Below are 16,978 nucleotides of genomic sequence, written 5' to 3' on the forward strand. Positions count from 1 at the left end.
GCACACCATGAAGGCGAGACGGCCATCTTTAAAGACACTTCGCTCCTCGATGCGCGCGAGTGCTGCAATGACGTGTCCGTCAATGAACGACGATCCAACCCACTTGGTGGAGTCGACATCCAATAGAGGCGCTAAACCGTATGGAGCAGGTCGGCCAGCAGTTTCACATGTCTTTCGCCAATCAAAGTTGTGGTGTGGCTGTGGAAAATCCACCTTGCATCCTCATGGCAAACAGCAATCAAGCAACCACTCGACCCCTCTATCTTCACTTTCGTGCATGCTTCCTCTGGGGTTCATCACCGCGTGGGTACTGTTCTTTTCTGACGAGGACGCAGATCCTGGTCCGAGTTCAACACCTCCAGCACACGGCACATCATCTTGGGAAGTGCGGCATCGGAGCGTCAGTGGGAACGTCAAAAAACAAATATGGTGTTATCGCTCACAGGAAGCGTGTCAAAGGATTACTAGTACCAAGGCTACATTGACAAGGCTGCGATGATCTCCATTCAACGCTACAACGCCGAGAATGATACTGAAAAGACGTGGGCCCAACTGCCCAGCCAGGCGTGCACGCGCTGCAGGTCGAAAAAAATCAAAGAAAGGCAACATGCTACCTCATCGGTGAGCAGGTTTGGCTGACTGGGTATCAGTGCGATCGGGGCAAGCCTAGATGCGGCCCTTGTGCTCGGTCTGAGGAAAACTGCCGATACGAGCGACCACGTCGAACTCCTCTAACGAGAAAGTGAGCCATCTTACCCCCGAGCACAGAAATATATTGAGACTAGGCGCAGAAACTTGACGCATCTTGAGGAAGAACTCTTGAAAGCCAACTCTCTTTTGCGACAACACGGGGTCTTGCAGTGGACCCCGGAAGGTAACCGTGATAGCAGTAATGGGAGTACTCAAGCGCCGGCTCCACGGAGTCAAGACACTACCAGACACAGTGAAATGCATATAGAGCAGAAGACGAGACGCATGGAGAGTCAAAGCACTCAACACCCAGTACCGAGCACAAGCACCAGTTTTCCCGACCAAATCAAAGTCTCAAGCTTGAGACCCTTCGAAGAGTTGCTCACGATGAACGATGTGACCGTTGAGCTCTCTACCGCACCTGTACCACCCGGCAAAAGAAGCGTGGCAACCTTTTCTAGGACGATGCCATTCGGAGCGTTTGAATGGGATGAAAGTGACGAAATCTCTGGCTTGGATGGCTCACCGAACACTAGTGAGCTTCATGAGAGTGGTTCTGGATATTTGGGTAAACGCGGCAAACAACCTCTTTGCAGTGAGTTGAAGGTATACTGACATAGTGGTTTTGGCCAGGAAACGTTTCTAGCGCAGCTTTTCTCCATGTGGCCGGCATATCTTTCGCTTCGTTGGAAATACTGCCTTCTTCTCCCACAAGCATTGGCGAAATTAGTGCCGGCATGGAGCGACTCGACACCTATATCAACGCATATTTTAGTGTGTTCCATACGTCCTACCCGATCTTACACGAAGCGACATTTCGTGCTCAGCAAGTGGAGATCATTGCTCGCCCACCACAGGTACTATGGCAGTCACTCACATACATCGTGGCTGCGATCGGCGCCACTGCGACTGCCTCCGACCGTACTCTCCATCAGTCATATTTCAAGACGGCAAAGTTGGCACTTACGATCAATATTCTCGAATGCGGTAACATGACAACTGTGCAAGTTCTGGCCCTTTTTGCGCAATATCTACAGAAGAGTGGCAACAAGCCGAATCAGGCGTATAATTTTATAGGACTAGCTCGGCGGATAGCTTTATCCCTTGGTCTACACCGCGAAGTCCCAGATTCATCCAATATCAACACGAACGCGTGGAAGATCGAAAATCGCCGAAGGGTTTGGTGGTGTCGTTTCGTTCTTGACTTCGAGATGTCGCTTACGTTGTCGAGGCCGATAGAACTCCTACAAGGGGCGGACGTCCAGATCCCGCTCAACATCCTCGATGAGGTAAGACAGAGTCCCCTTCAGGAATATGGCGAGGGACATTGACGAGACAGCAGACTCTCACGATGACCGCGACACAGATGCCGGAGGAGGTGCTGGAGACAACAATCTACACCGGCCTCATTTGCCAGGCCCAATTCAATGTCGCTATAGCGGACATTTACAATTGTCTCTTAGACGAGGACAATCCAGCTGCCGAACAAGTGATCGCAGCAGATGACGAGATGATTCGAGGCTGGTCTGCAAGTTTGCCGCCATTCTTTGCCGAGCATATGCCACAAGATCCCAAATTTGTGCTGTCTCATTCGATCTTGCATCTGAGGCCCTGGAACTTTCGAATTGTTATGTACCGTCCCTCCCTGATCCAAGCAATGGAGGCTGCTTCGACAAGCTTAGCGTCTCCACCATCAAAAGCCTTAGATGCCATCTTCAGCGCGGCTTGTCGCTGTCAAGAGGCGGCCAAGGAAACCATCTCGAAAGTTGATGCAGTCATGCCGTATCTTCCGAAGACCCAGCTGGCGTCTTGGTACATGCTATGGTTTCTCTTCCAAGCAGCAGTTATTGCCGCTCTTTCTTTACGGGACTGTCAAGATGCTGCCGAGGCTGAGCAATGGCGAAATCAGGTCGATTGTACTGTGCGGCTCATGAGAACCATTGAATGCTTAGTTTCTAAAGCAGCCCGGTGTGTGCAAATAGTCGAAAATGTTGTGCTTTCACGGTCAGCACAGCCTATAGACTTGGACTTAGGGGAAATTCCTTCTGCGGACTTTGATGCCGACTTCAATGAGATGGGGATCATGTTCAATTCAAGCCTTCCAGATCAATTTGGCCACACCGACCTCATCGACTGAGTTTCCAAGATGTTGGTGTACCATATATGCAGAAATCCAAAGGTGCGAATGCTTTTAATTCATCAATGGACCATACCAGAACGGACGGTTCATTGTGGGTACATGGGCAGGAACACAGTTTCACGCCACCTTCTTGAGAGATCGTGGGTACATGGGCAGGGACACAGTTTCACACCACCTTCTTGAGATCTCTAGCGAAGTGATGCGCATCCCCAAGGTTCTTGGCAGAACTATGCGAGAACGCACGATCGACTCTACAATTAGATGGTGTTGTGGCGGGCGAGTCCGGGAAGCTAGGAAGTGCTCACGGGTTATTGAGATCACAACGGACAAAAACGACTGATCTAGTTCGCGCTGTTAATCGGCGAACACATCGGCCGTTGTGGGTTGAAGTATCACGAGAGTCATTGAAACACTCCATACTTCCCCCGCAAGTCTACCAATCAAACTCGTGTAACTTTCTGCTCACGGGCTGTGATGCCCGAGCCACAGGTCCGCGGCATCATTAGTGGGAGGAATATGTGGTGCCGTAGGTCAATGCCCCCCAGATGGCCTACCCAGTCAGCACCATGGCGTTTTATAGGACAAGAACAAGGGACTGCCTAGAATGACCATTCACGGCTCTACTGTTCATTCCCTTGTCCCCTTCAAAGCGATCCCTTACTTCAATAAAAGAAGCAACATGTCCGTCGAGTATTTCAGACGCCCAGGCCCTGGGGGGCTAGATTGCGAAGCCACCGGCTTTTCCAACACGGTTGTCCTCCCTGCCAACGCGCGCGTTGTTATAACAGCAGGCCAAGCAGGTATCAACATTGAAACCAACCAGCTCGTCACTTCGAGTCCGGAAGCCCAGATCGAAGCGGCTTTCGATTGCCTCGACGCTGCACTCAAGACTGCGGGTGTCTCAAATGGACTTGCTTCTGCGTACAAGGTCACAAGCTACCTGACCGACCCGAGATACGATTCGTTAATGATGGAGATCTGGAGGAGAAGGTGCCCTGGACACAGGCCCATCTGGGCATCTGTGGGCAGCCATGTTCTTGTCCTGCCTGGCATGATCATCGAGTTGCAAGCGGAAGCAGTTTTACCAGCAACTGCCAGGCTCTGAAAGTGGAGTAGTCATGCCGACATAGATGTGGATTTCCAGGTCTCGGATCCTCGATTGGGAGGAGCTATTCTACGCCTTGTGGCTTTGCCGGGATAAACAAGAAATAGCCTTGAATGTGATTTGGAACAGCGCAGGCGACTATAGAAAACGAGAGAAGACATGGATGGGTCGAGTCAATCGCCTTCAATGCGGTGAATGCCTCCAAATTGATATTGTATCCGCTTAATCAGAACATGCATCAGATCTTAGTGTCATCTTGAACTCCTTCAATCATGACTTTGAGCGTACCCTCTTCACGGGCCTTGACTTTTCGGAAAGCTTCCTCGGACTGCTCAAATTTGTATCGGTGGGTGATGAGCTTCTTAACGTCGATTTTCCCTGTTGAAATGAGATCAACGGCGGACGGATGGCAGCCGGTCACGTAACGGATTGCCCCTTGAATTCTCAATCCACGGACACAAGCCACGGAAATGGGGAAGTAGACGTTCTAGATGGCAGCAGCGGTCAGTGATCAAAAGTACACGGCTTTGGGGTTAGTCAACGTGGCATGAAACTCACTTCGACGCCCATGCCAGCTTGCACAAAGGTGCCGCCCTTTTTGCAAAGATGTACTCCGGCCTGGATACAGGGTTCGGCACCTGTCACCTCAAGAACGACTTCTGGACCTTCTCCCAGATCAAATTGCTCCCGGATGACTTTCGCGACGTGCTCACTCCATTCCATGCCATCAACGCCTTCGGGCCTCTTGGGAGTCATGAAAACATCTTCTTTCCTACCACCACTGAAAGAAGCCGCGAAGTCCAGCCTGGACTGGACGATATCAATGCCTATTACTCTTTTTGTGCCCCACGCTCGGCAGATGGCTTGACATAACACGCCCATTGGTCCGCAGCCGAAGACCACGACGGTCTGGCCGCCACGGACGTCGCCGGTGCGGACCATGTTGACAGCTGACGACACGGGTTCGACCAGAGCCCCTTCTTCCATGTCCATATGTTCTGGAATCGGGTAGCAAAAATCTGCGGCGACGACATAGTATTTCGAGAGCGTTCCATCGTGTGGTGGTGTGGCAGCGAAGACGGTATCCGGGCAAAGGTTGTAGAGCCCACTGCGGCAATAATCGCAGCTGCGATTCGCCAAGATCAGAAGGAATACATGATAGAACCAAAAGTAGGCTTACTGTCTGCAGGGTATGCCAGGCTCGATCGCAACACGATCGCCCACTTTGACGTTTTTGACTGCCGCACCAGCCTCGACCACTACCCCGGAGGACTCATGCCCTAGAACGATGGGGGTGGTGAGGATAAAGTCTGGATTCAGTCATCAGCTACTGGCTCGGCCATGTTCCGGTACTAACTGACCGCCGATCCGGCCATGGTCCCAGTAATGGACATCGCTACCACATATGCCGGTTTGCTTGATCTCGACACGGACGTCACGATCGTTACGCAGTTTTGGGATGGTCCGCTCTTCGATGACTGTATCATGCACAGCACGCAGCACAAAAGCTGGATTCTGAGTCTGTCGGGAAGTCTGAATTAGGTATTGCATGGAGTCCTAGGCGCGGCAAACTCACCTTGATAGCGGGAGACATGGCGAGTGAACCAGTTGTTGCACGATTTCTTGACCACATTGTAGTGGTGTAATGAGACATCAAGCCAAACTGTGCGCTCAATGCCTCAAATATAGTTAATCATCGCAGTGTCAACATCGAGACTGCCTGAAATGACAACCTTTCACGGTGGGTCGTTAGAGGGACTTTGCTCGTGGTGATCTTCGTTGTTCTGCTCGGCTGCCTGTCGACCGAGATATGCCGGTCACCATGATCCCGATAGCACCTCCGAAAATGACGGCCTATGAGTGGATAGAACCAATAGCGCAGATACAATGGTCCGGCCGTGATTTGTGGTCCATTCCCTTTACTCAAACGGACAGGTCGAGAGTCCCTGGAGTTCAACGGGGACCACCGGGTCATGCTCGGCCACAGAGCTTACCTCCACATGTTGAAGGGCACTGCAAAAGATGTGTCAATACTTATTCCGATCCCAGTCCTTCGACATGGCGAGGCGAAGACACCAATTCTATCGAAATAAGTGCTATAAGAGGAGCCCAAGCACGAACTGCCGCTTGAGGTCAACAACTGAAGTCTCACTCGCGAACGGTCAAAGATTGATGCCAGATATGTCCGACGGTGCGTTGACCAAAGCTGGTACGTGGGTGCATGATAATGGCGTTCCATCACCCACTAGCACCTCCGTTTTCGACCTGTTCAGCCTCCATGGGAAAACTGCCATTGTCACGGGCGCTGCGGCTGGAATCGGCCTCTCGGCGGCGGAGGCGTTAGCTGAAGTCGGTGCCAATGTAGCAATCACCTACAACACCAACACCAAGGCTCCGGAAAAAGCCACCGAGATTTCTAGAAAATTCAACGTCAAATGTAAGTTGAATTAGGTCCACCCACAATCGCATGGGATTCTGACCCGAGCTTCATTGCGCAGGCAAGGCGTATCAACTTGATGTTGCGTCCGCCGAAGCCGTCTTAGGAACCGTGGATGAAATAGTCAGCGAGTTCAATGGCCGATTGGACGTTTTCATTGCAAACGCCGGAATACCTTGGACCCAAGGCGCAGCATTAGGGGGCGAGATCTCCCACTATCAAAAAGTCGTCAAGGTCGATTTGGACGGCACCTACTACTCTGCACTCGCAGCAGGAAAGCATTTCCGACGCCAATTCCTTGACAAGACCGATCTTAGGGGCAACAAACTGGAAGAGTCTTACAGTGGAGGCAGCTTCGTGGCAACCGCCAGTATCAGCGGACACATAGTGAACATTCCTCAATTGCAGGCCGCTTACAACGCCGCCAAAGCAGGTGTGGCTCATCTGTGCAAATCTCTAGCCATTGAATGGATCAGGTTTGCTCGGGTCAACAGCATCTCGCCAGGCTACATCGCCACCGAGATATCCGCATTTATCCCAGACGACATGAAAGGAGTTTGGAGGGACAAAGTACCTATGGGGTAAGTCTTTCCATCCAAGCTGGTCTTTGGCACCACTGAGTGACATATGTCTAGGCGCGAAGCGTCACCCAACGAGCTGAAATGCGCATTCTTGTACTTTGCTACTCCTGCTTCCTCATATACCACGGGCTCGGACTTGATCATAGATGGAGGTTATACCGTGGGATAGATGCTCAATATTCGACCTGACTTGGGAACCAGCATCATCCCCTACCCCAAGCATGTAAAGAAGTCGACTCTCTGTCTGCAATCCCACGTTCATCAACACCATTCCATGTGTGGAATGGAGGCGACATTCTAAATGATTATGTAATCATTCTGGCGCTCCAGGTCGGTGCTGAACGTCTGCATACTATCAGTGTCTGGTAGAGTCCCTTGTAGCGAAGCGCGACTTACAAATCGCATCCATGGTACATTCAACTCATCCTCAGTGCTTGGTGAGTCTCGAGTTTGCCAGACCTGGCGCAGAAGGTCTTTAGGGGCAGGATTCGCAAAGCCAGACCTTCCTTTGATCTCGTCTAGGCGGAAAATGACATAATATCTCGAATGTTTTGTCATCGCATCCGCACCGGCAATGAAGAGTGGCAGGACAAGTAACTCAAGTAGTGGCGAGCTTACGGGGACTTCAGCAATGTTGTCCAGAACTTGAGTGACGAGAGACTCAATTTTTGCATCTTTGGCAGGTCTGGAAGGCTCGAGGAGGCGCATCATCCATAACATACACGCTGCTCGAAAAGCCTCTGCAACGTTGAACCATAGAGGGTCGGTTGTTGGATACTCGTAGCTAGTGCTGTTCCACTGTTGTAGCTTGACAATTCCTGCTCTAATCACGTCCTGAAGCGCTCCCAGAGACAGAATGCCAAGGCTACACTGCTTGGAGCTCCATAGCACATAGCCGACGATCAAGAATATGTCTCGTGGACAACCATTGACCATTTCGAAGTGACGATCCGCTGCGGCAATGATGGCTTGCATGAGAGTCCAGGAGAAGCATAGTCGCTCCGGACCTGCAAAGCTTCGAGTCACGTCCAGCCTGCGAAACCTCGTTAGCTTACGGATCGACTTCTTAGACGACAGGGGTGAGACCAAGCCAGATTCGCCAGGAAAAACACAGTCCGACCACGGCCAGAAGTAGTCATGCCTTCCTCCATCCATCTTTCGCCAATCACGCTAGATCCCGTGACATGGGCTCCATGACTTGAGATACCGGTCTCGCATATCTAAAGGCGGTGAGTCTAGTGTCAAATGGAATAGGCAGATTCCGAAAACTGTCCGGGATCCGTGCGGACAATTACTTACATCATGTAGAATGAGGAGTTGGATGGTGGCCAGCAGGGCAGCCTGTTCAACTTCTGAAAGAGTGCTGCGTCGATCTTTGGCGAGCAAACTCGCCAATGATCGAATAGCCTGGAGCCGGTATTGCACAGCTTCACTATCAAGCATCTCTCTGTCGCCTTGCTGTATGCCTTGATGACATGCCGAGAGGCCAAGGATAGCACACAGAGGAGCGACATGCTCATATGCTAGGGGGAGGATGTATTTTCGATATGGGTTCTCGATATTGTTTGTGACCATTGCAATCTGGTGAGGACATATGACCTCGTCGTCTAGGTCATTACTGTCAGTCATAGTCAAGCCACAATAATGACGCCCCCAATAAACAAACGAAGGTCACCTACAATAAGCCAATAAGACTTCGGTTCGATCTTGCACGAGAAGCGCGTCGAGAGACTCATCTGGTTCATCTAGTACGCTCACATCTATGCCCTCGGTTGCTGATATTTCGAGCACGGCGTTAATATTCGGTAAAGCGGTAAGATCCAGGGCGTCGAGAGGCCTCGACCTGGGCTCCGGCTGACCATTGAATGCAGGTGATGGTGTCGCACGAGTACATTGTACAGAAAGTCGCTGAGGACGCCGAGTCGCTCGACCTGTAGACCGTGTAGGTTTCTTGGCCACTGGGAGTTGGGCGTCTCGCCACTTGCCTCGACTTGCGAGACCACAGAATTTGTACTTTTCTGGATAGCCGCCGCATTTGACACCTTTCGAGACGCATCGATCACATGCAGGCTTTGCACGGTCGCAACGACGACAAGCTCTCCTGCAAGTGGAACAAGCTGGACCTGATTCATTCTGTTAGCCTAGTTGTTGCGGATCATACCAGTCGTACTCACCAATTGTCGCCATCGAATCCAGTGCGAGGAGATTGTTGCTTCGGAAAGACACGAGACAGGAGATCTTGACTGTGGACGCCAGACTTTATGCCCGAGAAAAACCAGTGGAAGGCCAAAATCTCGCCGACAAGGGCATGTAATCTGCTTGATGGTGACAGTGATGTTCTTTAGACGCAGGTTCGGCTAAGAGCCAAGATTGACGCTGTCGAGGCGGATAGGTAGAAGTTGGTCAATCACACGATAAGAAAGTAGTCGTGAGGTCGTCCGGGTATTTCTAAGAAATGCAGGCGACCGACTGAGAAGTTAGGGTTCGTCAAGATAACCAGGTTGCCGGCATGGCAAACAGGCTATGTGTCGGCAATGTAGGAATGATGGAGGGATTATCGACTGTAAACTACTGTTCGATAAGACTTCAGGGCTACCGTTGGAGCAGGGACCCCCCCAGAAGGTTGGCCACGTGAAGACCGACCGATAAGGAATATTTATCTAAGGCGTCAGGCGTCAGGCGTCATATGCATAGTAGTATTTACTCCCAATATCCTCGATCTTCACCGTGGCACTCTTATGACGGTGTCCTCTTCGAATCAATCCACAATCATTCAAGTTTACTGGTTATTTCAATTTGGTAGATCACATTGTAAAAGCGTAGATCCGATCTCAACTTTCGTGTCGGCATCGGCGTCGGCGGCCCCTTCGAACGCAGTGGGAAAACCCTGCGGGAGAGATGTCCAACATAATAAAGTCAAGATCGCAGGTCTGATGCCGAATCACTTGAACTTTCCTACAAGTTCTCCGTAACAGATAGCACCGGCATCCTCTTTCAGCATGCCAACCTGAATGCCCATCTCAACCATACTCCAGTTCGGGTGCCTCGTGGACCATCACACTCAAGCGGCGAGGTAATTCGCTCTTGTTACCAAATATCCCACTCCCTCAGGGTTGTATCGTGCGGGATTACTGCCAATCACCCTGCCCGTATCATCCGCGTCCCAGATGTCGTACTTGTCCAGATTCTGCATGTAGTAGATGTACTGATCCTCGTTCTCTGGTCTCCACCTCCTGCATCGATCGCGTTCGACGTTGTACTCGTCCCATCCAGGCTGAATAACTTGCTTCTTGGTACCCATCTCAGATGGGTGGTACACGCCGAATCTATCTTCCTCAACACGAGGCGGATAGACGGCGTACTTCGGGTCGTCCTTCTCCACCCACTTGCCGCAGCAAATTTCGACGTTGGGCGCGTTGGGAAAGCAGAGCAAAGTGTGCTGGAAATTCACAAAGTTCACGCCCATGTTCCAGCGGTCGGCGTTGTCGCAGTATTTGCGCCAGTTGGCGAGAGCAGTGAGAGCATCGCGGACGCAGCTATGTGATGGAACTGGCAGGCTCAGGTCGATTGTCCGGATGATTTTGTCACATTTGCCGTGGCAGCCGAGGACAACTTGACCAGGGCGGAGCCTTCTAGGTTCTAGCTCTTCTGACACGGTTCCATTGAAGAGCGAGGTTGTCCTCGTGCCGAGCGAGGTTGTTCTTGTACCGATGAGGGTAGTGAAGGATGGGGTTTGTTTTAGCATCTCCGCAGCCTGGTATCCTGCGGCGTGTTCCAAGTTGCTTGTGTTGAACAGCGGTAGTGGTGCTACTTCCCTCTCCGAAGTTGCGGTCGTTGTGCCGTCATCTGTGGTGGGTGATGGGTTCACGGGAGACGCTGCCACTGGGCTTGCAGCAGTGAGGGCCATGAGGCCAGCTGCCAGGAGGGTGTTTACCTTTACCATGATGTATGAGACCGTGGTATATCCTGTAGGTTGTGGTTGTAACTGTGATGGGTGATTATGCCTGAGTGAATGAATCGTTTCGAGCAGTTCTTGGAAGTGTGGGAGGTTCAAGTGTGAAAAAGGGTTGAGCCAGGAAGATATAAGAATATATACTTAGGAAAGACCAGGTCCTCATTCTTCCACAGACGTCGGCAGTATTTCATGCCGCCGTCAAAACCAGACTTGAATTGGGGTGTTTGAGGCAAACCAACCACTGTTGGCGAACCACATAATTTGGTGCCGCTGAGGTCCTCGGCCAAGAGGACACACGAGTGGAACATATTGGCCGACTCATGGATCGCTGAGATGGCAAGACAGCATAGTACGGACAGTGTCCAGATGATTCGTGAACGGCGAGAAAGGCGAGAAAAAAAGTACGAGACGCTGTTCGTCCGACAGTGGTGACATTCCGTTTGACCACATCTTACCGTAGGAGAATATGTAGCTCTTCGAGCGCGGTCAGATACTCCGACACTGCCAGTTTTGAGTACTAGTCTCGTAGCTGTACCGGTCCCGTAGCTATTATAAAATTTCGTTGACCAGATGATGTTACCCAGCATTGCTCAAGAAATGGTGGAAAAGGGAAACAAGGAGAGCGAACCAAAGGAACTTTGAAGTCGGAGTGGTGTCACCACGGAATTAATTTCGCCTGACAGAATCGACGATGAATTTATGGCCCAGCTTGCGCTTAAAACGTCTGTATTCACTCGTCAGACGATATCTCTTCTTTGCAGCTTTTTAGGAAAAATCCTGCGCCAACACACTCTCTGAACTTTCTTCCTGTCTGTTGTTGGTTGAGGCAGGTAAGATTCAATCCTGGCTGCTTTTCAAGTCTCATCTGGTGGACTCTGCTAAGGTGACGTTCGCGACATGATGTGCCTGGGCTGATGGTGGGTTTATTTGCGGGGCATCAGGTTGGTGTCCATCACGTCTCCAAGCCATCACCAACGCCATCTGGAACTGGTTCAAGGCACTCAGAGGACAATCCACCCACGAACTTCACGCCATGACAACAAAGTCCTCTGGTTGCACACGTCCTCATTAACGGGTATCAGGCCCAAAGGAAAACATGTGGCAAAGTGGCAAAATGCCACAGTGTCCCTCGAGAAAATTCGGTACAGCAGGTTTTTACAAATGCAGCCTTGCCAGGCAGAACATTTTCCTTGCAAAGGTCAGGAGGTAATAACGAGACGAATATCTCTACAGAACGATGCAAGTCAGCCCGAGATCTTCACTTAGCCGGACAGATAGCTGGGCGACACAGCAAACGGAGAAACTACGTGATATCGCATGCTGCGCCATCGCAAGAGGTCTCGGCGTTGACGGCCCTAACTGGCCTCGGTGAGATTGGTTGACTGCAATGCTTCTCGGCAAAAGTGTTCTCAAAGAGGCCCAGACAGGCTCAGTGGCTCTATGTGCTCGATGTCAGCAGCGATCGGGAGCATCAATTCAAGATCAAGCCGTGTCTTCCATGTGTCATACCGCGAAACCACCTTGTGAAGCAGCCTCAGTGCAGCCAGGAGTCGAAACGTCTTTGATCGAAGACCCTGTCGAGATAGTGACCAGCCACCAGCATATCAAAAACGACAAAGACGCTCTGGCTTCGGTACATATACAACAACCCAAAACCACCATCTTGTCACCACCCCCTGAACTCATCCACCTCATCGCAGGATACCTCGACTACCCAGATCTCCTCTCCTTGAAACTCAGCCACCCCTACTTCACCAGCATTTTCGCCAGCACCCCCACCGTCACCCAGCGCGTATCATGGGTCCTCCAGCGGAACGCAGAGGACTTCCCCATCCCCCAATCCGCACAACTCTCGTTTCGGTCTGACAGAGCCTTCGTCGCCAACCGCGAAGTAAACGACATCCTCCGCCGGAGGAGACTGCACATTGAATGCGTCAAATGCGAGAACGCCCGGGCGTACGTGGTCGACAAGTTTGGTAAGAGAGGACGGATTATGTGCTTTGTCACGGGCGACGTGTGTCCTTTTGTCACGAGGAAAAGACGCGGGTCCTCGAAAAGTGGGCGTTACTATATTCGCGGCCCTAATGGCAGGAGTATCAAGTTTGATGTTGTTGATATGCCAAGGTCTGTCGGACGGAGGGTTGCTTATGAAATGTCGGTTGTATTTGGCGTGATTGTGCTGGTGTTCGCCATGGTGTTGTCCTATCTTATGTGCATTCGTTGAGTTTGGTGGTCGCCTGGCTACTGTATCAAGAGTCAGCCAAGCTGGCCTGGTATTGATCGGCGACACAAGCAAATGAAACCAGATTCTGGAAGGTCTTCAGGTCTTTTGATCCGCTTATTGCGAGGAGAGGGCTCTGCAGGCGTCGAATTGCAATGTTACAGTCCTGCAGACCACCCACGGCAACGGGCTTCAAGCCTGCCAGTCCCATCGTTCCGAAATCTTCTTTGGCGAGCTCCATTATGAACATGACATAGTGGTGAGGATAATCGTCCAGCATCTTGGGTCGGTATTTCTCTTCACTCTGGCTAAGAGGTAGGCGAAGGAGTGGTCGGTGGGATCGACTGGCTCCTGGTCGGCATGGGTTGTTAATAGCAAATAGAAATGATGGCTCGAACGTGCTCCTGATTTTTATCGATCTATGTTCAAAGCTTGCTCTTCCCCTCGGCGACCTTCATCAAGGCACGACCATTGCTAAGTACGACTTTTCCATTCACCTTGGTGAGGAACCTGATCTCTTCCCATCCATCCTTGATATCGCCAGTCCTCCACATCTCCGTGACAATCTTCGCGCCAGGCTTGACAGGTGCCGCAAACCGTGCCTGGAACTCCTTGATGTTGGCAGGGTCGCTTCCACCGAGCTCCTTCAAAAGTGCATGTGCGGAATTATTCCAACTGTACAATCCGTGCATGATAGATCCGCCAAAGCCCATCTTCTGACCTGGTTCGGGTGTGGCATGGAGAGGGTTATAGTCGCCATTCAACCTGTTGACTCCTGTAAGCACTGTCCCGGTTAGCATTGATGAGGCATCTTACCTATACAGATGTGGACTCTCGGCAGTCAACTGCGTCTCGCTGACTTTGTCCGGGCTGTTTTCTTTGCCCTTGGGAGGCGGGTAGTTGACGGTTGAAGGGCCCTTTGGTCCTCCCCATCCTCCTTGACCGACGAAGAATCCACTGCTCACAGCTCGTGTGTATACCTCGCCAGACTCTTTGTCGACGATAGTCTGCTCAGTCTCAACCACGGTTCCGGGCTTGCCCTTGTCATAGACACCTAGAACTTTCGACCGCAGCTCGAATTTCCGACCAGCGGATGTTGGAGGGAGAGGCTTGAGGAATTGGAGCAGACGCTGACCATCGAGGGTTCGCCGTGGGTCAAGCTTGGGTACGCCAGGGATTGGGTGTGCCTCTTGAGAAGCGTAGAAGTCGATGACTTCCTGCGTGCTCTTTTTGAATGCTGCATGTGGTCAGCACGGGTGGATATGCTCGCGCCATTGCTCAGACTCACGTAAAATGATGGAATAGGTAGGGAACACAGCGAAGTTGGGATGAAGTTCCTAAAGTCCATCAGCAGTTGTACCACGCCTATGCTACCAGCACTACTCACATAAATAAAGTGAAGCTCGTCCACGGTACACCCTATGCTGACCGCGAACAGCAGAACATCTCTCTTCAACCAGGACACCTCAGTTGAAGGGTATTCGTAACCGGCGCCAGGACTAGACATCTTGTTCAACTTGGGTGGTCAATACAAACACACCAACAGAAAGGTCTCCAAATGCTCCCGGGTGCAATGTTCAATAAGAAACAGAGAGAGTAGTTGTCGATCAGCTTCTGCAAATGGTTGCGGGGAAAGATACCGAGGTACAGCGGCTCTCGATACCCGCATCAAGATAGTAAAAGATAGTAATCAGGAATAAACATGGGTGGATCAGTATACAAAAGTGCACGGGAAATTCCAGCAGCCATAAGACATGCAGAGAACTTTTCGTACGTTCATTGTGACCAGGTATAAAGGTTCAGCATCGACTCGTGGGGTATCTAATGTAATAAACGAGGAGCTTGAAGTCGTTTTTCGAGATCATTATCACGATCATAACATGATGCAGGCACAACCAGCCTAGCATCCATCTGGCCATACATTGCCAGGAAAGCATGTCACAAAAGCCACGCGCCTTGTGCTATGCACACGGGAAGACACCAAAGAGAATAAACGCCGGGTGGAATGCAAAGACCAAAACCAGTCATCTGAGGTCAGCACCTAAAACATGTAAGAACAAATCCTTAACCGTGGGGTGGCCGGCTTACATTTTGTACTCGCATGATCCTCTGGCGAACCGCGTCCGGTCAAGCGTGTCGAGTTCATAATCGATCTTGATGTCAAGATCACGCTTATTCTTGTTGTTGGGCTTGCTCGAAAGGAAACCAGTCACGGTCTCGCCTTCCTCGACGGTAAGCACTTGTCGAACGTAGAACACGGTCTGCTTCCAGTGGGTGTATTTCGTGTGTGGGCCGGTTGAGAATCGAATCGGCTTATGGCATGCTGTGAAGTCGATATCAAACCAGGCGATCAGAGCATGAACGAAGTCGTTTCGCTGACATCGAAGTTGGAATGGCTCTGAGAATGCCAATTGCGGCACAGTGACGGTGTTGAGGTCAATTGTGAAGACCGGGCATGGGTCGGTGACTAGAGCCTTCATTTCGACCGTGTCGACCAAGGGTTCGGTCAAAGCACTTTCTTTCATGGGCCGGTAGTCGAAGCCGTAGACATTGTCCCAGACTAGACGGTCAGTTTGCGCCTCAAAGGGAGATCCATAAACTTACATCCGATCTTGTCATCTTTGTATTCTCCGTCTTCGATTCCAGCCATATAGATCGTCGCTTTGTCTGGGAAAATCAGGCCTCCTTTTACCAGGTATCTGTCTCGCGCATACAGAACAGTATCCAGCATGCTTTCGTAAAGAAGGAAATAGCCCATCCACTCCGAGATGATAATGTCGACTTTTCCGTCGTTGAGGTGCTCTTGAGGCATCTCCACCTCTTCCATCTTGCCTTGTAGGAGTGTGATCTTCTTTGACAGGCCATTTACTTGCACGATCTCTTTGGCCTTGTTGATGATGCTAGACATGTCGACTCCAATAACATGTCTCGCGCCTGCTCTGGCCGCGAACCTGTTTCGGTCAGTCATTGCCGCGCTTTTTTGTCCGAACTTCGTACATGGAAAGAATGCCTGTTCCGCAGCCTACGTCCAGGACGACCTTGTCTTTGAAGAGGTGGTGGTTCTGGTAGATTGCGTCTCGGTAGGATCGAGTGCGCACTTCGTCTTTCTGCGCTGGGTATTAGTATGCGTATACAGTGTTGATTGAGTCAACTCACTAGCATCTCTTCGTGGATTCCATGGTGGTCGTAGCTAACCAGGGTCAGCGCAGTCTAGGTATAGATTCCATTGATCTCACCTCGTGAAGTAGCGAACTTCCGAATGCTCCATGCCCGACATTCTCTCTTCTGTCGACATGGCGGCCAAATCAGCTACTGTAGGCGTCGGCTTTGCTCCGTTCATGTCGAGGGAATGGATAATGTGGAAAAAGAGGTCTGAGGACCAAAAAATCCGATTATCCTGGTAAGGCGAGGGATACTTCCAGCGACTAATATTTTTCTAAAAAGATTGGATTCGAGGGTCACTTGCGCTCCGCAGTAGTTGGTTCGGGTGGAGTAGCACGTGAAAATATATACCGCCGCCACACTAAGCCTATTCGGGCTTCTCGATGTTGCATGCGCCCCTTTTTCCGCCCTTTCTTACCACACCACGTTGCGATGCGAAGACAAGGGCAAAAAAATGGAGAAACAGCGATTTGAACGCTGGACTTTTCGCATGTATTCTCGCTAGGAGCTGCAAAGCGAACACTAGCGTTGACTGTTAATATCTGTGTTTAGGGCGTCTAGAGACTTGATGCTCACCTCTACCCCTGCTATGAGGAGGTTAGTTTCATGTTGTTGACAGTAGAGGAGGGGGCACGAACAGTTACATCCCCTGACCGTCTCTGAGAGACGATTTTGACGATTTTGAGC

General features: G+C 51.0%; 9 protein-coding genes across 9 annotated transcripts; 4 read left to right on the forward strand and 5 right to left on the reverse strand.

Annotated features, from left to right (window-relative positions):
* Positions 1–1,077: 1,077 nt before the first annotated feature.
* EDD37DRAFT_644515 (fungal-specific transcription factor domain-containing protein) lies at positions 1,078–2,827 on the forward strand (the record flags this gene model as incomplete). The annotated part of the gene is made up of 3 exons (XM_062817522.1): positions 1,078–1,258; positions 1,324–1,979; positions 2,033–2,827. 3 exons carry the CDS (start codon positions 1,078–1,080, stop codon positions 2,825–2,827), a joined length of 1,632 nt encoding a protein of 543 aa, XP_062674614.1.
* A 507-nt stretch (positions 2,828–3,334) lies between these two features.
* On the forward strand, positions 3,335–4,092 carry EDD37DRAFT_615060 (Endoribonuclease L-PSP/chorismate mutase-like protein). Its single transcript, XM_062815576.1, has one exon. The coding sequence runs from the start codon at positions 3,435–3,437 to the stop codon at positions 3,933–3,935; it is 501 nt and encodes a 166-aa protein (XP_062674615.1). The 5' UTR covers positions 3,335–3,434; the 3' UTR covers positions 3,936–4,092.
* Positions 4,093–4,173: 81 nt separating this feature from the next.
* On the reverse strand, positions 4,174–5,529 carry EDD37DRAFT_644517 (chaperonin 10-like protein; the record flags this gene model as incomplete). Its single annotated transcript, XM_062817523.1, has 5 exons — positions 4,174–4,422; positions 4,494–5,061; positions 5,116–5,245; positions 5,297–5,456; positions 5,512–5,529. 5 exons carry the CDS (start codon positions 5,527–5,529, stop codon positions 4,174–4,176), a joined length of 1,125 nt encoding a protein of 374 aa, XP_062674616.1.
* A 587-nt stretch (positions 5,530–6,116) lies between these two features.
* Positions 6,117–7,122, forward strand: EDD37DRAFT_655167 (uncharacterized protein; the record flags this gene model as incomplete). The annotated part of the gene is made up of 3 exons (XM_062818743.1): positions 6,117–6,372; positions 6,434–6,953; positions 7,008–7,122. 3 exons carry the CDS (start codon positions 6,117–6,119, stop codon positions 7,120–7,122), a joined length of 891 nt encoding a protein of 296 aa, XP_062674617.1.
* Positions 7,123–7,124: 2 nt separating this feature from the next.
* On the reverse strand, positions 7,125–9,285 carry EDD37DRAFT_18025 (C6 zinc finger domain protein). The gene is made up of 6 exons (XM_062809950.1): positions 9,128–9,285; positions 8,633–9,076; positions 8,253–8,560; positions 8,040–8,173; positions 7,350–7,986; positions 7,125–7,298 (listed from the first exon to the last, which is right to left on the reverse strand). Exons 1-6 carry the CDS (start codon positions 9,138–9,140, stop codon positions 7,251–7,253), a joined length of 1,584 nt encoding a protein of 527 aa, XP_062674618.1. The 5' UTR covers positions 9,141–9,285; the 3' UTR covers positions 7,125–7,250.
* A 729-nt stretch (positions 9,286–10,014) lies between these two features.
* On the reverse strand, positions 10,015–10,896 carry EDD37DRAFT_603653 (uncharacterized protein; the record flags this gene model as incomplete). Its single annotated transcript, XM_062814670.1, has 1 exon — positions 10,015–10,896. One exon carries the CDS (start codon positions 10,894–10,896, stop codon positions 10,015–10,017), a length of 882 nt encoding a protein of 293 aa, XP_062674619.1.
* A 1,149-nt stretch (positions 10,897–12,045) lies between these two features.
* EDD37DRAFT_18298 (uncharacterized protein) lies at positions 12,046–13,505 on the forward strand. The gene has a single exon (XM_062809983.1). It carries the CDS (start codon positions 12,296–12,298, stop codon positions 13,130–13,132), a length of 837 nt encoding a protein of 278 aa, XP_062674620.1. The 5' UTR covers positions 12,046–12,295; the 3' UTR covers positions 13,133–13,505.
* A 13-nt stretch (positions 13,506–13,518) lies between these two features.
* Positions 13,519–14,805, reverse strand: EDD37DRAFT_689503 (HotDog domain-containing protein). The gene is made up of 4 exons (XM_062819982.1): positions 14,517–14,805; positions 14,418–14,466; positions 13,946–14,366; positions 13,519–13,894 (listed from the first exon to the last, which is right to left on the reverse strand). Exons 1-4 carry the CDS (start codon positions 14,634–14,636, stop codon positions 13,555–13,557), a joined length of 930 nt encoding a protein of 309 aa, XP_062674621.1. The 5' UTR covers positions 14,637–14,805; the 3' UTR covers positions 13,519–13,554.
* On the reverse strand, positions 14,697–16,706 carry EDD37DRAFT_18188 (protein arginine N-methyltransferase 1). Its single transcript, XM_062809971.1, has 6 exons — positions 16,366–16,706; positions 16,286–16,319; positions 16,127–16,236; positions 15,734–16,080; positions 15,218–15,689; positions 14,697–15,170 (listed from the first exon to the last, which is right to left on the reverse strand). The coding sequence occupies exons 1-6, from the start codon at positions 16,467–16,469 to the stop codon at positions 15,164–15,166; spliced, it is 1,074 nt and encodes a 357-aa protein (XP_062674622.1). The 5' UTR covers positions 16,470–16,706; the 3' UTR covers positions 14,697–15,163.
* Positions 16,707–16,978: the final 272 nt, after the last annotated feature.

Source organism: Exophiala viscosa (assembly GCF_022695815.1).
Source record: "Exophiala viscosa unplaced genomic scaffold EDD37scaffold_1, whole genome shotgun sequence".
NCBI classification, from domain to species: Eukaryota; Fungi; Ascomycota; class Eurotiomycetes; order Chaetothyriales; family Herpotrichiellaceae; genus Exophiala; species Exophiala viscosa.